General features: G+C 36.5%; 1 protein-coding gene and 1 long non-coding RNA gene across 5 annotated transcripts in view; one reads left to right on the forward strand and one right to left on the reverse strand.

Moving 5' to 3' along the window:
• The window catches only part of LOC135838056 (uncharacterized), a 104,974-nt gene that overhangs the window by 15,643 nt on the left and 68,996 nt on the right, over window positions 1-20,335 (reverse strand). The window lies entirely within an intron of this gene.
• Window positions 11,294-20,335, forward strand: part of LOC135838053 (nose resistant to fluoxetine protein 6-like) — a 54,891-nt gene continuing 45,849 nt past the window's right edge. Inside the window, exon 1 of the mRNA XM_065353584.1 lies at window positions 11,294-12,495. Within this exon, the coding sequence (XP_065209656.1) occupies window positions 11,886-12,495 (610 nt within the window). The 5' untranslated portion in view covers window positions 11,294-11,885. The remainder of the gene's footprint in view (window positions 12,496-20,335) is intronic.

Genomic DNA, 20,335 nt, shown 5'->3' on the forward strand with positions numbered 1-20,335 from the left:
ATACCTTACGAGAGTGCAGTGCAATGTAGTGTCCATTATTATTATAATAGGGTATTAGGTCAAAGTTACCTATGTAGATGTAAAATAATAAACGGCGATTACTTGCATCTCGTACAAAAGAACTATTAATTAAAGAATTAACGCGTGTCAGTCAGATTATTTATCCTCGATCGTTCTTTCGTTGGTTTGCGTTTGCGTTTGCGATGCAATCGAGTTACCTATTTGTATGTACTATCCCTTTTACTGCACCAAACTGTACCTAATGATCACGTAACATTCCAGCACCAGCTGCAGCTTTTTTCTCCTCTTTTGTCTTTTGATGCACTTGTTTTGTACATTTAAAGCTAGGTATTAGTCGGGGGGCCCGCATAAGGATCACTTACACCCCCCTGCCGATCCTCCGGGACAACTTTTTTATTAAAGGGGGACTCCTAAGGAACATTTCTAGCCCTTGTCCTCCGACAAAAAGTGGCCCTACCGCCATTTTGATTGACAGGTCAGCCGAAATCGCAGATTTTGCGTTCCAACATGGGACTAGCATATAATTTTTTAAACCGTACAAAGATAGATCGAAAGAGCAGGCAAAAATTCATCACCTGCCAAAATTTCAAGTGCTAAAGTGCTTTTTTCGATTTTTGGTGAATTTTTGAAAATCAAATTTGAGCACAAAAAAATGAGGGAAAAATCAAAATTTTACCACATTGACCAAGAAAGCTGAAATTTGATATATATCCTATTTTCGACATGCCAAATCGGTTGGAAACTGTTTCAAACCGTCTTGAACAGTTCTGGAGCCTCCAGCGGATTTTTGAAACTCGAAATTCCCACAAATTTTCATCAAATGGAGTTGGAAAGCCGAAGTTGATTCTGCAAACTAATTTCAATACGCTATGAAGTCGACTGCAGATAAATTTCAAGTCGTTTTGGAGCCACCAGCAAATTTTTGAAACTTGAAATTTACCCAAAATTTCCTCAAAATGGAGATGGAATGCTGAAATTAACTATGCACTACAATTTCACCCTCTGAAAACGTCTTCAGGTGGGTTTAAGTAATTTGGGAGCCTCCAGTGACTTTTTGAAAAGTTTCATGGCATTTATAGCAGAATTGAAATTTCCAAAAAGTAGCTTGAACCTTCAAAACCACTTGAAACCACCGTGCAGTCGACTTCATATTATTGTATTGAAATTAATTTGAAGAGTAAATTTTGTCTTGCTATAACCCCATTTGGTGAAATTTTGAGGAAATTTCAAGTTTCAAAAATTTACTGGAGTCCCCAGTAATTCTCAAATTACTGGAGGCTCCAAAACGACTTGAAATTTACCTGCAGTCGACTTCATAGCGTATTGAAATTAGTTTGCAGAATTAATTTTGGCTTTCCAACTCCATTTGATGAAATTTTGTGAGAATTTCGAGTTTCAAAAATCTGCTGGAGGCTTCAGAACTGCTCAAAACGGTTTGAAACAGTTTCCAATCGATTTGGCATGTCGAAAATAGGGTATATCCCAAATTACCGGTTTCCCAGATCAATTCGGTAAAATTTTGATTTTTTCTCACATTTTGGCCAAAATTTGATTTTTGAAAATTCAACAAAAATCGAAAAAGGCACTTTATTTTCGCCTTATCAGTTTAAAAATTCCTCTTTTTTTCAAAAAACTGGTCTTTTGCCAAATTTGCTAATAAAATCCTGCTATTTCTGCCAAATTTGCACAATAGTCGGGGAGCCCGCATAAGGATCACTTGCACCCCCTGCAGATCTTCCGGGACAAGTTTTTCTTAAAAGGGGAGTGCTAAGGAACATTTCTAGCCCTTGTCCTCAAAAAAAAATGCCCCATTTACAAAATGGCGGACATTTTGATTGACAGGTCAACAGAAATGGCAGGTTTTGCTTACCAGTATAGGACTAGCATAAAAATTTGTGAACCGTTCAACGGTTCAAGTAGATCGAAAGAGTAGGCAAAAATTCATCACCTGTCAAAATTTCAAGTGCTGTGAGAAAAAAATCAAAATTTTACCAAATTGACCTAAAAAGCTGAAATTTGGGATATTCGCTATTTTTGACCTGCCAAATCGATTGGAAACTGTTTCAAACCATTTTGAGCAGTTCTGGAGCTTCCAGCAGATTTTTGAAACTCGAAATTCTCATAAAATGTCATCAAATGGAGTTGGAAAGCCGAAGTTAACTCTGCAAACTAATTTCAATACGCTATGAAGTCGAATGCAGGTAAATTTGGAGAAATTTCAAGTTTCAAAAATCTACTGGAGGCTCCAGAATTTAAAAAAAAAATCGCTGGAAGCTCCAAAACCACTTGAAATTCATCCGCAGACGACTTCATAGCGTATTGAAATTAGTTTGCAGAATTAACTTCGGCTTTCCAACTCCGTTTGATGAAATTTCGTGAGAATTTCGAGTTTCAAAAATCTGCTGGAGACTCCAGAACTGCTCAAAACGGTTTGAAACAGTTTCTAATCGCATTGGCAAGTCGAAAATAGGGTATATCCCAAATTTCAGCTTTCTAGGTCAATTTGGTAAAATTTTGAATTTTTCTCACATTTTGGCCAAAATTTGATTTTTGAAAATTCACCAAAAACCGAAACAGACACTTTGACACTTAACTTGAAATTTTGACAGATGATGAATTTTTGCCTGCTCTTTCGATCTACTTTGTACGGTTTAAAAAATTTTATGCTTGTCCTATTCACGCCTTCTGAAGCAAATTCAAAATTCTGGAGAGAAATAGAAAAATCGCGCTGGAGGCACCAGAATGACTGGAAATTGTGAAATTTGGATGGGGGGAGAGGGTAGTTTTGGACAAAATACAGCGATTCGTGTGAATTTCGAAAATTTCCACACAAATTTTTTGGATTTTATAATTTCGAAGAAAGCTGGTCAAAAAAAGCCACTTCACTTCTGAGGTGTCACTCTTAAAATCGGCTCAAATGTGGATAAACTCGTTAAGCAGGTCGAGTGTAATATACAACTCGATTTTTAGCTGCCCAACTTCATATTTACGCCTTCTGGAGCAAATTTAAAATTCTGGAGAAATTGAAAAATCGCGCTGGAGGCTCCAGAATGTCTGGAAATGGTGAAATTTGCATTTGGGTAATTAATATTAGTTTTGGGACTTATTTTGACCATTTTTATTGATCAAGTACGTACTTTAAAAAAAAACATAAATCGCCAAAAACAGTCAATAATTTTGAATTTTCAAAAATTCGCCAAAAATCAAAAAATGAACTTGGGCAGCTGAAAATTTGGTTTTGGGGGTTTTAGACTATGCTCTTTCCAAAAATCGCGGTCCCGTTCAAATCGGAGTGTGACACCTCAAGAGGTTCCTGCCAAAAAATACTGTTTTTTGCCAAAATTACTATAAAATTCTGGGTTTCTTTCAAAATTGTCTAAAAGTTTCTTTTTTTGGCAAAATTCTCAATTTTTTTTTCAAAGTATAAAATAGTCACATTTTTTGCTACAATCGTCGAAACAGGTCCTCGTCAGAAAGACATTTTTGATTAAACTTTTACCTAAATGTACAAACAGTAGTTGTAATTTTTACTAAAATTGATTAGGAAAAACTTTTGCTTTTTTGCCAAAATACCCGAGATGTTTTTATTTTTAGTTATAATATACAGCTGCGTAAAAAGTTCGCTTTTTATTCCAAAATTCCGCACAGAAGAAAGTGAAATTTCGTTCATAGCCCATTCTCAATTCGGTCTTCAAATTCGATTGCTGGAAATAGTTTTGTTGAGCCGTCCTCGATTTCTTCGGTCTCTTTTGTGAGGGGCATATTTTGGACCTCAGAACGAAAAAATTGTTGAAATAGCCAGCGAGTGATGAGAGAGCCACCGAACGAACTAGTCAAGTACAAAAATGTGTGTGCAGATGAGAAATTGTGTGACTTTCTGAGCACCCTGTGAATACGATTGAAACCGTACGGATCAATATTTCGCGCCACTGCAGTCTTTTGGGATCGCACCATTTTCCTGTACCTACATATTTGTGTATCTTGTATCGAAAAGTTATATCGCGGTGCAACAGTAGGAAGAACTCGTTGGACGTGCTGTATAATCGCCAGATTTGTATGCTTTTTCGTGGTGTGGTGTGAGTCGAAGCCAAGGAGGAAATACTAGTTTACTCGGACAAAATTCCTATAGGTAAAGGTGCCTGGCGGCATCGCTTGCGTAACTCACTATCACGTGTGGTCAGCCTACATACAGTACAGCTGAAGCGGCGTGGAGGAGCGGTGGATAAGGTTAGGGATACACGTGAGAGAAGTACACACTTAGTACAAATTAGCTATTAGGCTGTTGATGCTGACGCTGCACTGCGATTTTGTAGGCCTACCAGTTTAAAAATGACAAAGCGTGATTGATGCGTACTTTTTTTTCTTCTTCTCAGCACTAACGGTAAGGTCGATCGTATGCAGAGTGTAACCATGTGCCACTAGAAGGTCTTCAAGCCTCTTCATCGTCGTCTGGCTGCATATAGGTACAGGTAGTGCCTGCCTGCCCCTTTGAATTCACAGCTCTGAACAAATTATACATATCGGACTAGTTTTTTCTCTTCCTCAAATCCTCCGCGCCGCGTTTTTTCTTTCTTCATGTCATTCGTCGTCGTAGGTTTTTAATTGCGCCAGCAACGACGACGACGACGCTGACGCTGGAGCTGAAGTAAATAGCTCAAGGAGTAGGTCACGGTTTTGAGCTCCTCCTCAAGTAGGTAAACCTCGAAATGGATTGATAAAGTCGTCGATAATCAATGGCAGCAATAAGTAGCTTGAAGAACTCTTGTTTTACGGATTGGTTGGTAGATGAAAATAATTTTTTCATTCAGAATTTTCAAAGTGTTCTCCTCCTCCTCCTCCTCCTTCTCTTTCTCATCAAGATTTTTGTTTCTAGCGTACCTAGTTGTGCATCCACATCGTTTCGTGCAGATGGAAATTTGAAGAATTTTTCGTGTCAACTTGTTTTTTTTTTCAAGCATGTGTCACCCGAGTACGTGTCGTCACCACTATGTCTCGTTATCGTAGCGCTGCTGTTATAGTTACCGTTGAACCGCGATTAATTACCTTGATTATGGAACATTATTCGACGTAGTCAACGAGAACATGTGACACAGTGTGCAGATTGAATCACGCCAATTACTCCAAATCACGCGAAACCAGATTGTAAAAATGTCTTTATATCGTAAGATTTTGTTGTAAGCCATCTTCGAGGATGATCGATAAGAAGACGTTATGAAATTGGGCTGTTTATTGGTCTTTGCCATATACCATAGCCGCTCGACTCGTTTAAAACAGAAAAACTATATAAACCAAGCGAATTTGATAACTTCAAAATGTACTTGTACGTACATAAAATCCGATACTACCCGCAGCGAGCGATTGAGCGAGAGAATAACTTGATACGATAATTGCACGAAATAAGAGTCCCCCGATTATAATTTGAATATTGAAATGAAAGCAATGAAGCAACCGATTTCGCGATTACATTACAATTAAAATTAAATTTATGTAATTTACCGCCGAATTGTAAGTACATATGTACGTATTTACATGTGTATTAGGTTAGGTTACTTGTACATGCCTACGCGCATGTCGTGTCACTCTACCTAAGTACCTTCATGTAAGTTGAAGTTTTTCGTAAGTACGAGTACGTCTACGTATACATTTAATTTCGTCAGCTACCTGCATATCAGACGGGTAATCATTCGAGTCTTTATTTTATACGATCGTTTGATCCTGTGTGGAGACATAATTTGTATCTACTTGGTCGCAGTATCGTTACGAAATTCTTAAAAGCACTGCACGATTACAAGTACCATTCGCGATTAGATCACAGAGTTGATTTCTTCTCGCAGAAAGCCCCATTTTTCTCACAAAATTGCCAAAAAAAAGTCCTGTTTTTCGTTGAATTGACAGAAAAAAACAAAAAAAAAGGTATCATATCGCCTTTCTCCACTTTCTCTGATAAATTTGCAATGTTTTCTGTTGTATTCGCTTTCTTTTTCTTTGAGAAAATTTTGTATTTTTGTCGAGTTTTTTCGAGTCTCGTCTCTCTGAACATGGAACAAAATTGACTTACAAGGGAACCTCTTGAGGTTGCACACTACGATTTGAACGGGACCGCGATTTTTGGAAAGAGCATAGTCAACCACCAAAACCAAATTTTCAGCTGCCCAAGTTCATTTTTCGATTTTTGGCGAACTTTTGAAAATTCAAAATTGACTGTTTTTGGCGATTTATGCTTTTTTAAAAAAAAGTACGTACTTGATTAGTAAAAATGGTCAAAATAAGTCCATAAACTAATATTATTATTTACCCAAATCCCAATTTCACCATTTCCAGCCGTTCTGGAGCCTCCAGCGCGATTTTTCAATTTCTCCAGAATTTTGAATTTGCTCCAGAAGGCGTCAATATAAAGTTGGGCAGCTAAAAATCGAGTTGTGTATTACACTCGACCTGCTTAACGAGTTTATTCACATTTGAGCCGATTTTGAGAATGACACCTCAAAAGTGGTTTTTTGACCAACATTTTTCAAAATTAAAAAATCCAAAAAGTCAAAATTTTCCCATTTGCGTGGAAATTCTTGAAATTTGCGCGAATCGCTGTATTTTGTTCGTAACCAACCCCCCAAATCCAAATTTCACCATTTCCGGTCGTTCTAGAACCTCTAGCGCGATTTTTCAATTTCTCCAGAATTTTCAATTTGCTCCAGAAGGCGTGAATATGAAGGTGGGCAGCTAAAAATCGAGTTGTGTATTATACTGGACCTGTTTAACGAGTTTATCCACATTTGAACCGATTTTGAGAGTGACACCTCAAAAGTGGTTTTTTCACCAACATTTTTCAAAATTAAAAAATCCAAAAAGTCAAATCCACCAAGGAAGACTAATTTTTTCGCCAAAATTGCAGAAAAATCTCGCTTTTTTCTTTTAAAATGTGGAGTTTTTGTTGATTTTCTTTTAAAATTGCAAAATATCGACTCTAATTTCGACCTATTATCGCCTCCTTCTCACTCCCACTCCCCTTCAAAACTGAAACATTCGAAAAATGAAAATTTCTTATTATAAAGAGTCCTGCTTTTTTTGTCAAAGTTTCCTTAAAATTGCGAGAAAGTCTCCTGATTTTGCAAGATTGCAAAAGAAGTTTGCTATTTTCCATTTTTTTCATTTTTTCAAAATTTTGAATTTTTGATTTTTTTTTTTGAAAATTGAAAAATATTTACTCGAATTGATTTTGACGCATACCTCCACCTACCCACCTATCCCCTTCCTCATTTCGGCGAAATTTAAACATAGGTATGAAAAAATGTCTAAGAAATTCTCCTTTTTTCGAAAAAGCAAAAATTTGTTGTTTTTTTAAACCAAAATTGCAAAAAATCTAACTTTTTAGCAATTGAAAAGTATTGTTGATTAACAAAAATTACCCCCCCCCTTTCCCTTGCCCCAAAAAAACACCAAAAAATTTCGTTTTTTCACCTAAAAACTGCAACAGAATCTGGTTTTAATTTCCAAAATTTGCTAGGATAAGAGAACCGTTGACCCAACTCTTCGAAAAATTTCTCGATCCAAGTCCTGTTTTTTGACCAAACCTGCATAAAAATTCTGCTTTACTTTGCCAAAAATGATAGAAAATTAATTCCACTTTTTTTACCAAAACTGCAATAAAAGCCCAGTCTTTTTCATTTTTTTTCCAATCAATTTTTTTTGATTTCTTTCTACGTAATTTTTACTAACGAGGAAATTTTGACTCAAATACATGTACCATGAACCTCCTCTCTCAAAACATTTAAAACAATTTGAAAATGGCAAGATAGACTGATTTTTTCGTCGAAATTGAAAAAATGCTCGCTTTTTCTTACAAAATTTTGAATTTCTGTTCATTTTTTTTCTAGGTCTTTAAAAAACAAAAAATATTGACTCAAATTTCGACTATTCGCCCTCTCACTCCTCTTCCAAAAATCGCGAAAAAACGTCATGTTCTTGCAAAATTGCATAAAAAGTTCTGCTATTCTCCATTTTTTCGCTTTTTAAACAAACTTTTAAATTTTTTATCTGATTTTTCTTTCAAAATTTTGAATTTTTCTTGATTTTTTTTGGAAATTGAAAAATATTGATTCGAATAGATTTTGACGCGTACCTCCATCTACCCACCTGTCTCCCCCCCCCCCCATTTCTGCGAAAATATTGTTTTAAAAACTCGTTTATTTCGAAAATCAACAAATTTTTTAAAATCAAAATTGCCAAAATTCCAACTTTAGCGATTGAAAATTCTCTTCATTTTACCTAAAATCCCCCCCCCCATACCAAAAATTCTTTTTTCACCTAAAAACTGCAATACAGCCTGGCTTTTGAAAAATAATTTCGAAGAAATGTAATTTTTTTGCCAATAATTTCCAAAAATTATCAAATTTTTGTTTAAAATCAAAAAAACACTACTTTTTTTAGCAAAGATTTCAATGAATTGTGATTTAAAAAGAAAAAAATTAAAAAAATCTCGGTTTATGCCAAAAATTGCAAAAAATTCAACTTTATAACAACTTTTAGTGAAAATTGTCAAATTTTCGCTTTTCAGCACACCTAAATTTGCGCAATACAGATTTTCACTTTATTTCCAAAAATTACCCAAAATCAAAAAGTCTAGCTTTTCTGCCAAAAAGTATCACTTTTTTGCCAATAATTCTCCAAGTTTTTGCTTTTTGCTAAAATTGTAAGTCTTACATTCTGTATAAATATGTATCTAATATTTTTCAAAAATTCTGGATTTTTAGCAAATTGCCAAACATTGTCGTTCTTTTCCATAAATTCTCCAAAAGTCTCACTTTTTTGTAAAAAATACTTTTTTTTTTCTTGAAACTGCAAAATATTCTCACTTCGATCGCCAAAATTCAAAATCATCAATTTTCGACACACTCAAAACTTTACCTATCCCATGAAGCCACTTCCTCACCCCCTCCTACATCATGTAATGCATGGCTCGAGAACACATTTCCACATAGTCCGGCATATGACAATAGGAGTAATTGCACCCCCCGCCGATCCTCCGGGACAACTTTTTTCTTAAAGGGGACATCCTAAGGAACATTTTAAAGCAAACTTGAGAAAAAAAAGTTGGCCTTACTTACAAAATGGCGGCCATTTTGATTGACAGGTCAGCCGAAATCGCAGATTTTGCGTTTTAACATAGGACTTGCACGAACTTTTTCAAACTTTACAAAAGTAGATCGAAACATCATGCAAAAATTGGTCACCTGTCAAAATTTCAAGCTCTAAAGTGCGTTTTTCGATTTTTGGTGAATTTTTGAAAATCGAATTTAGGCCAAACATGCGGGAAAAAATCAAAATTTTACCAAATCGATCAAGAAAGCTGAAATTTGGGATATACCCTATTTTCGACATGCCAAATCGATTGGAAACGGTTTCAACCCGTTTTGAGCAGTTCTGGAGCCTCCAGCAGATTTTTGAATCTCGAAATTCCCACAAAATTCCATCAAATTGGAGTTCTAAAGCTAAAATTTATTCTAAAAACTAATTTCAATACGCTACGAAGTACTGCAGGTGAATTTCAAGTCGTTTTGGAGCATCCAGCAACTTTTTGAAAGGTTGTATGACGTTTTTTTTGGAAAATTGAAATTTCCTATAAAAGTAGCTGGAATCTTCAAAACCATATTTTGAAACCACCATGTACTTAGTCTGCGAAGTAAATTTCAGCTTGCCAACTCCATTTGATAAATTAATGTTGGGGAAATTTCAAATTTCAAAAATCTACTGGAGGCTCCAGTAATTTTCAAAAAAGTCTCTGGAGGCCCTAAAATGACTTGAACCCACCTAAAGTCGTCTTTAGAGGGTGTTAAAATTGGAGTGTAGAGTACATTTCAGCTTTTCATCTCCATTTGATGAAATTTTGTGAAAATTTAAAGATTCAAAAATCTGCTGGAGCCTCCAGTAATTTTCAATGAAAGTCGCTGGAGGTCCTAAAATTACTTGAACCCACTTGAAGTCGTCTTCAGACGGTGTTAAAATCGGAGTGTAAAGTAAATTTCAACTTTCCATCTCCATTTGATGAAATTTTGTGAAAATTTAAAGTTTCAAAAATCTGCTGGAGGCTTCAGGAATTTTCAAAAAGTCGCTGGAGGATCCAAAACGACTTGAAATTCACCTGCAGTACTTCGTAGCGTATTGAAATTAGTTTTTAGAATAAATTTCAGCTTTACAACTCCAATTTGATGGAATTTTGTGGGAATTTCGAGTTTCAAAAATCTGCCGGAAGCTCCACAACTGCTCAAAACGGGTTGAAACCATTTCCAATCGATTTGGCATGTCGAAATTAGGGTTTATCCCAAATTTCAGCTTTCTTGATCAATTTGGTAAAATTTTGAGTTTTTCCCTCATGTTTGGCCTAAATTCGATTTTCAAAAATTCACCAAAAATCGAAAAACGCACTTTAGAGCTTGAAATTTTGACAGGTGACCAATTTTTGCATGATGTTTCGATCTACTTTTGTAAAGTTTGAAAAAGTTCGTGCAAGTCCTATGTTAAAACGCAAAATCTGCGATTTTGGCTGACCTGTCAATCAAAATGGCCGCCATTTTGTAAGTAAGGCCAACTTTTTTTTTGGCAAGTTTGCTTTAAAATGTTCCTTAGGATGTCCCCTTTAAGAAAAAAGTTGTCCCGGAGGATCGGCGGGGGGGGGGGGGGGTGCAATTACTCCTATTGTCATATGCCTGACTAACATTTTTGGCAAAAATTCAAGGTGTCTCTGTCTAACTGTCTTGCAAATCTTGCAAATCCTGCTTTTTTACCATCAGACTTTGAAAAATTACACTGATTCTGAAAATGTTCCAAATTAGAACCTCTTCCTCGGAGTCATTTCGAGTCCGCAGGGGCAGAGTTATTGCCAGAATAGACATCTACGGACTCTAAATATCGTTCATTCAAAATTTTCAGAGTCTGAGCTCACGAATTCAGCTCACAGACGATTTTTGCTCAACTGAAATTTCATTTTGACCCCATGTCGTAGAAAATGTAGGTTTGTGGAATGATTACGTTCGTGATAACTGATATCGGGGTCCAGTGCCAAACTTATACCTCCTGGACTCGGCATATCGCATCGGCATACACCTGGAAGAACTTTTACAGACATGCTGTATAATACACGTCGATGTCGTCTTAGTAATCGTCGTAATCGTCGTCGTCGTTGTTGTTGTTGTTGTTGTTGTCGGTTTCGCTTTCATTAAACCAGAAATTGATCGGGGCCGAGACTGGAGAGTGGACCAATGAATGCGGCGCAGCCACAGTCACAGCCATAGCCATAGCTACAGCCGAGAGCACATTCGTTCGTAAGCATACTGGCGGTGCGGGTCGTACTTAGGTGAAAGGTGCTGCTGGTTGCGTTGAATGCGTACTCGACGTACTCGTACACCGCGTACAGGGTGCATAATACCGTGCCCGTAAAGCCAACATGTAAATCGACAAGAGACGGCTGGCTCTCGAAGGACGCCGATATTCCGATCCAACTTACCACGAGTGCTCCTCAGTTGATCGCGCTGTGTGATTGGCTTATCAATCAGTTTTCTCGTATTCGGTTTCGTTTAATTTTTTATTTTTTTTGGTTGCGATTTTAATTTCGTTTTATTCTCGTTGTTTGAATTTGCGAGAATCGTTCGTCTGTCGCAGTCGCCGCTGCTGCTGCTGCTGGTGGTGTCCGCCGATTCATTCGACGTCTTCTTGCGACTTTTAGTATCAAAATGCGTCGTGTTACGTGCGATTCTTCCTGACACCAAGAGATTTTACGTTGCGAGTTCGTTCGGAGTTGTGATTTTATTGCGCGTATGTGGTTCGCGTTATTCTACCTCGATTAAAAAAGTTCCCACAAACATCTTCGCACGATGGCACGCGCCAACTTTGCGATAATTTTCCTTCTTCTACTGTCGTCGTCCGCACACTTGAGCTTGGTAAGCTGCATCGACGAAGAAACCACCACCAAAGAAGACTCCGATATACATTACGTAGCCGACGACTCGTCATCGTTCAACGAAAACGTCTCGCCCGAAAACATCGAACGAGCTTTCGACTCGAACGGACCCGATGAAAACAAAGCTCTCAGTCCGTTGCCGAGTTTCAAAAACGGCCAAGATATGGCCGCCGCAGCGGTCGCCGTCGCCGCCGCAGCTGCCGGCAATAAATATCTGGCGGATGATGATAACTCGGCGGCCGCAGCAGCCATGACCGGCGGTGGAAAACGCGATAACATACAAAGGGTGCCGTCCAAGACCATCGGCAGCGGTCTGATGCACTTGTCGTTCGAAAGATCCATTTCTGACGTGCCCTTTTCAAACGTCAGCACTTCCGATATCCAATGGTTGGCTAGGGTTTTCAACGTGTTGCACTGGGATCCGGAAAATCTGCCCGGAGCCAAGCTCATCGGTTCTCGATGCGGTTCGCTGATGCGCCAGTATCTCCAAGCTCTTCGTAACGGAAGCGTTTGGGCTGATAAAAGTGAGTACCATGTTTCATATGTATTTTTCGTGATTGCGCTTTCGTCGTTTCTCGCTGATCGTCCAAGAAGGGAGAAGCTTACGTAAGAGTGTATTCTATTCACCACGACGAAATGTAGGTAGGTAGAACAACTGGTTCAACGTGCCAAGCTCGAAGAAAATTGCGCGAGTTTACCGATTTTCTGCTCGGTGCCAATTAGACGACCACGGGGAGTCGGGGACATCTTCAGCTAAAAAAATGACCGAAAAATTTTCCATCATCGTAGGTTGAAATAATGTCACTTGGGAAAATTATTCAATATTCGAATTGTTAAATCTTCGCTGAAATATGTAGCTAAAAGTCCCCTACAATCCAAGGAGAGTGTGACCATTAGGAGGAGAGGGGCCGAGGGGGAGACCTTCAAATTCAGTTTTTCGTATTTGTCCAGGATTTTACTAGGAAAACAGCCACGTAGTCGTACAAAATTATTCTGCAGCAAATTCTCCATCGAAAATTTTCAAGTCTTTCATTCCGATAGGTATGTGATTGACTTGAAATTGTGCTTTTAAAAATTTCACAACATTATCTACAGACGTATGACCCACTGACAAATTTTCCCACCAATTCGATAAAATGACAAATGATGAAATGAACCACTTGAAGTGTTTTCCATCGATTTGAAGGAGACCGCAATTTTTTGAAAAAACAAGGTCTTAAACTCTAAAATTTAGAATTTTAGCAGCCAACTCGAACTTTCAATTTTTGGCAATTTTAAAAAATCCAAAATTGACCATTTTAGGCAATTTACGCATTTTCTGAAAAAAAAGTATTTATATTTAGTAAAAACGACTAACTGTAGTTCTGAAACGAATATCAATTCCCCCGAACCGAATTTTACTATTTCAGGCCATTCTCCGAAATTTTTGAAACCCTTCAAAAAATGTGGAAATTACTTTACCGCATGTAAAAATCGAGTTGTGGGGTTAATTTTAGAAAAAATACAGCCATTTGCAAAAATTTCAAAAAATTCCCCAAAAACACACAATTTAACGGGTTTGTCCATTTTCATCTTTTGTATGCTACTCTGTAGCACATTCGAGGTGTCTGCAAGAAAATTCGTTCAAATAGGTACATATGAAAGAACTCGTTAACGATGAAGTCGAGAATAAGCCGCAACTAAATAATTCAGTAATACCGCAGAAATCCAAAACTACGCCAGAGGCATCACCATGCCCTGAAATGATGAAATTTAATTTAAAAAGGAATAAATACTACTTTCAGGACTGATTTCCATCATTTTTACAATTAATGTGTACAATTTTTCATTAAAAAAAAAAAAAAAACATAAATCGCCAAAAATGGCTCATTTTGTGTTTTCAAAAATTTCGCCATATAGGTAAATCCAAAAATCAATTTGGTTAGTTGAAATTCTGAGTGTGGGTTGTGGGTGTTTCAGACCATGCTATTGCAAAAAATCGCGGTCTCACTGAAATCGGAGGCAAACGTCTCGATAAAATAAACAGGTCTCATTAAATAAATAATACTTCAATTCAAATTACGTTTTTCGATGTTTCGCAAGCATTTAAATAAACCTCTAATTTCGTACATCATTCTTCTTGGTCCTACTTTCTAGGGGCAAAATTTAAAAAAAAAAAAGTTGAAACAACAGAGTGTCTACTGAAACCAAAAAAGCAAATTTCTTGCCTTCAAACATGAAATTTTATACCCCCCCCCCTCATATTTACGCATAAATAATCTTCTCTATCCCCCTCCCCCTGTTTTCTCTAAAAAATTTATTCGTTGAAGCAAGAAAATAGAAAAATCGACATTTTGGGTAATTTTCTGAAAAGCCTCGATAATAAATGAATATTCTATTAAAACGGAGGCAAAATTACTGCTTGAGCGAAGCGAAAGGGCGAAAGTTTTTCAAAAAAATTTGTTCAAAAAACGACCAAAAATTTTTGAAAAATTTGTGGTTTTGTTCAGAAAAGGAAAAAAGTTTTGGAAAATTCGTAATTCGACAAGTAGCATAACAACAATTTTAATGAAAGGATTCGACTTTTCTGATCTCCACATTTTTCAAAATTGGTGTGATGACTTTAATTTTTCAGAGATTTTTTATGTGAATTTTTTGGAAATTTTATTGCTTTTCGAAGGAATTGCTATACTATTTTCTTGCCAGTAGACACTCTGAACAACAATAACGACGAAATACAAGCATTGTGTCATAAAAAGTGTCGAAATGAGATGCAGCACTTTTGTGGGACCCTTTCAAAAATTGTTGAATGATATAATGAGCCTCCCCCACTATCCCACCCCTCCATCCTGAAAACCATAATAAACTTGATAAATATTTTATGAAATTTTGAAGAAAAAAAATGTAGGAATTTCAAATCAAAATTGGATATAGCTACTCTTATTGAATTTGGCTTGACAAATTAAAAAAGGGAACCTTAAATGTGAATTTTGGCAAGATTTTCTGAAATTTATAATCATATTTGTATTTCAAAAACGTACTTTTACAGTAAAAATAATGAAAATCAATTCTGAAGTCGATATGGACTCTTTTTCGACCCAGTCAAATTCCACCATTTCCAGTCATTCTGAAACCTCCAGCGCAAATTTCAATAACATTTTATTCAGAATTTTTAAATATCAGTAGAAGTTGCGAAAATTATATTGGGATGCTAAAAATCGGAGTTCTGGCTCATTCTGGATCTTTTAAACGAGTTTATTTACGACGAAACAATTTTATTTAGGCGAATACCTGCAGGTAGCGGTTTTTTTGTGAGGAGGAGGAGGAGGAGGAGGAGGAGGATGGGGGATTATATTCAATTTCAAATTTGAATAACTTTTAAACGTAACCAAATGAAAAAATTAATTCAAATCTAAAAAAATTTTTCGAACATAAAGAGATGAAGTGTGGCTGAAACAAAAATCTTTTGGCATTAAGATGAAAATACTACCTTCTTGACTTCGAGGAAAAACAACTAAAAAATTAAATTTACTCGATTTCGTACTAAAAATTCTTCAATAATGCTTGAGAAATGTTTTTATCGTAATATTTGAAATTCTTTCGAAATTTTATCCCACTTCGATAGGTTGTAAGGTAATTTTTTCAAAAAATTTTAAAATCAGGACTCAATTGGGAATTCAAAATTCTTCGAAATTGCTCAAAAATCATTTTAGTCGAAATATGTATTTGAATTTTTCGGAGCATTTTGAGTCATTTTCAAAAGTGGCAAGGTTAATTTTTCAAAAATTCATAAATTCAGCACTCAATTTGAGATCCAAAATTTTTCAAGACTGCTCGAAACTAATTTAAGTCGAAATATTCGAATTTCTCGTAAAAATTTCAACCTATTTCATAAGTGGCGAGAAAAATGCTCGCAACAGTGCGTCATTCGACTTCAACGATGACTTTTTCAAATCGTAACCGTAACTTTTAGTACAAGTTATATCACGACGAAATCAGAGCATGCGGGCTTGTGTACTGCACTTCTCGCTTATTATCCAACACTCGAGTCTGTTTCTCGTGCAGTGGACAAAATCTACAGGTATATCGAACGAGTACATACACATACTACGAGTCTCTCTCATTTTTCTCAAGGCTGAAACAGGACGCTTTCCTCACGCGTCCGTTCACCTTCAATACGTCGAAAAGTCTTCAATGAACGATTGAACGACCGTTCGAAGTACCTACGAGTATGAGATCCATTTGCACCTAAATTGACTGATACTTAGAACTCGTATCATCGATCCCCTTGCACGTATATATTACGATCATTTAGGTATATGTACTAGTGTACATAGAATGGACTAGTATACTCGTAGGTCCAGGTACTATTACGAGTATTACACCACGATATAGTACATATGTAGTATAGCTATCTAATCCTTGAAAATGCTATATTACGAGTACTCGTACATATGTACACTTATACCACATAGGCATAGAGGTATTAGGTGCTCCTTTCACCGTGTGTATTTATTCAATTTATAGTTGATTGCTCCTCACGTACATTACGGTACGGTACGAGTCGAACTGTATCTTATACGCGTTATTTTTTAATTAGCGAATCGTTTTACGACCACATGCACGACGACGATTGGCGATACATTGCTCTCCATGATTATTCAACACGTTTTCGTCTTCGGTTTCGTATGTTTACTTTTGGATCGCTGAATATTGATGTGACCAGCGAACATTAATGGGGCATAAAGATATACACGAACAGCTGTGAAAAGTAGGTACTTTTTCTTCAATGAAAAGCTGAAAAAATTTCCGATCAATTGTGGCAAAAATTACGACCATTTGACTACTCATTTTATCAAAAAATTACTTCTTGAGAATTTTGACGAAAAAACATCACAACTTTTCAACAACTTGCCAAAAAAATTGACTTTCTCTGATAACTTCGTCAAAAAACTGCAGGGATTTTTTGACAATTATTTTGGCAAAAGCGGCGGTTTTTTGAGCAATATTGGCAAGAACGGAACTGCTTGACAAATTTTACCAAGAATGGTCACTTTTCGACACTTTTGACAAAATGGCCACTTCTCGACTATTTTGCCAAAAATTGACGCCTTTTGAAACTTTTCTACTTGTAGTTGGAGGCCCCGCATAAGGATCACTTGCACCCCCCTGCAGATCTTCCGGAACAAGTTTTTTCTTAAAGGGGGGTCCTAAGGAACATTTCTAGCCCTTGTCCTCAAAAAAAAAAGTGGCTCTACTTACAAAATGGCGGCCATTTTGATTGTCAGGTCAGCCGAAATTACAGATTTCGCGTACCAACATAGGACTAGTATAAAATTTTTTTAAAACGTACAAAGTAGGCAAAAATTCATCATCTGTCAAAATTTCAAGTGCCAAAGTGTCTGTTTCGATTTTTGGTGAATTTTCAAAAATCAAATTTTGGCCAAAATGTGAGAAAAATTCAAAATTTCACCAAATTGACCTAGAAAGCTGAAATTTGGCATATACCCTATTTTCAACCTGCTAATTCGATTGGAAACTGTTTCAAACCGTTTTGAGCAGTTCTGGAGCCTTCAGCAGATTTTTGAAACTCGAAATTCCCACAAAATTTCATCAAATGGAGTTGGAAAGCCGAAATTAATTCTGCAAACTAATTTCAATACTCTATGAAGTCGACTGCAGGTGAATTTCAAGTCGTTTTGAAGCCTCCAGCGATTTTTTGAAAATTACTGGAGCCTCCAAAAGATTTTTGAAACTCGAAATTCCCACATAATTTCATCAAATGGAGTTGGAAAGTCGAAATTAATTCTGCAAACTAATTTTAAGTCGTTTTGGAGCCTCCAGCGATTTTTTTTCAATTCTGGAGCCTCCAGTAGATTTTTGAAACCTGAAATTTCCCCAAATTTACCTGCATTGGACTTCACAGCGTATTGAAATTAGTTTGCAGAATTAACTTCGGCTTTCCAATTCCATCAGATGACATTTTAGAAGAATTTCGAGTTTCAAAAATCTGCTGGAAGCTCCAGAACTGCTGAAAACGGTTTGAAACAGTTTCCAATCGATTTGGCAGGTCAAAAATAGCCTATATCCCAAATTTCAGCTATCTAGGTCAATTTGGTAAAATTTTGAATTTTTCTCACATTTTGGCCAAAATTTGATTTTTGAAAATTCACCAAAAATCGAAAAAGGCACTTTAGCGCTTGAAATTTTGACAGGTGATGAATTTTTGCCTACTCTTTCGATCTACCTTTGTACGATTCAAAAATTTTTATGCTAGTCCTATATTGGTAAGCAAGACCTGCCATTTCGGTTGACCTGTCAATCAATGGCCGCCATTTTGTAAATAGGGCCACTTTTTTTTTGAAGACAAGGGCTAGAAATGTTCCTTAGCACTCCCCCTTTAAAAAAAAACTTGTCCCGTAGGATCGGCAGGGGGTGCAAGTGATCCTTATGCGGGCTACCCGACTATTGTGCAAATTTGGCAGAAAAAGCAGAACCTTATTAGCGAATTTGAAAAAAGACCAGTTTTTTGGAAAAAAAACAGGAATTTTTAAACAGATAAGGCGAAAATGAATTCTTTTAGGTGGATTGGGGTAAGGAGGGGGGGAGGAATTAAGGACTTACAACTTTCGAGAGATTTGGAGTGCCCCCCTCCCCAAAAAAGGCCGTTTAGAGGTGTTATGCTTGGAGATGAAAAATTTTCAAATAATTTGTATCTACCTGCAGACATCAATATTTTACATATATTTTTTGATTTTCAACTTTGGGGGCTTTATACCCAACATCATTCAGAAGACCGGGGGAAGGTTTTTCTTGAAAAAGTGCCTATTTAGATAGATTTTCTGCTTATAAATGAAAAATTTTCAAGAAATTTCTACAGACATTAAAATTTTATTTTTTTTTTCAAATTTGGGGAACCCTGTACAGAAGAGCCAACTTCATTGGGAGTCCAACGGAGGTTTTTTCTTGAAAAGGGGGTTATATGTACTTAGAACGATTCTAATGTGGAAATGAGATAGGTATTTCCAACAAAAAAAAAATCACTGATTCTGATTTATTTTCATTTTTTCAACTTTGAGGGACTTTTTACTAAGGATCCAATATGGTTTGAAGGGGTGGGGGAAATTTTTTATTGAAAATTTGCTTATTTAGAAAGATTCAGCACATTGAAAAATTTTCAAAAAAAATCTACAGACATCCACTTTCTATCTTTTTTAATTTTTTCTAAATCTGGGAGTTCCATACAAGAAAGCTAACATCATTTAATGGGTCCAACGAAGGTTTTTTCATGAAGAGGGCGTTATGTAGAACAATATTCTAATGCGGATATGAGATATTTTCAAAAAATGTTTCCTAAATTTGATTTATTCTCAACTTCCTCCTGTGATTTTTTTTTCTCAAATTGAGATGCTCTTTAGTAAGCAGTCAACATGGTTTGCATTGAAGGGCCGAAAAAAGTTTTTCCTTGAAAAGGGGATTAAGTATTTATAAAAATTCTGACGCAGAAGCAAAGAATTTTGATGAATTGAATTTTTTGGTCATTTTTTACAGTTTTTCAACTTTGGGGGCTACCGGCACCCATTTTTTTTTTTTTTTTTGTAGACGGGGGAAAATAAAAAATTAGGAATTGTTTTTCTCAACTGGGGTAACAACTTTAGAAGGGGGGGGGGGGGAGTAGGAGACTCGAAAAGTCAAAAAAAGATTGTTTACTTTACACATTTTCTACAACTTTTCACACTTTTCAACAAAATTTTCACTTTACATTCCGTCAAAATTATTTCCCTAAGTGCACATCTCTAATGGGACATCATCGTAATGGCTATCAGCACTCGAAATATGTCCGAATGACGACTCCAGCATTCCATTAGCAACGTTTGACAAACTATTCGCCAAATGAGATTCGCCCTCATCTCGAGTCAAAAATGCAAATGCGTCACTCGCAAACAAACAATACAGTACGTTGAAAATTTAAAAAGAGTAAATAAGTACGGATCTTATATAGCATAGGTACATATTGTTTTAACAAATCGACAGCACTTGACTCTGACTATACGGTAATTCTATCGTCTTATCAGTCCGTGATCTTTGTTCGGTAGGTATGTACATTAAGAAAAAAAATTGCATAATCGATCATTTGTTATGGTACCCGCTGCGGTTACATCGCCACAGCGTCATTCCTTCGCGCTCGAGACCGCATAGGAATTAGGAACGAGCGACGACGTTAAAAAGATAGGTACTAAATAACCCTACGAGATTGCTACACGATCACACAGATAAGTCAAGTAGCACCTAGTTAACATTATTCATTGCCGAGCTGCTGTAATTAGGTAGGTAAATTTTTCGTCCATCTTTCGAAAAATAAATGGATTAAAAAATTACTCTCAT

Source organism: Planococcus citri, chromosome 2 (genome assembly GCF_950023065.1).
Source record: "Planococcus citri chromosome 2, ihPlaCitr1.1, whole genome shotgun sequence".
NCBI classification, from domain to species: Eukaryota; Metazoa; Arthropoda; class Insecta; order Hemiptera; family Pseudococcidae; genus Planococcus; species Planococcus citri.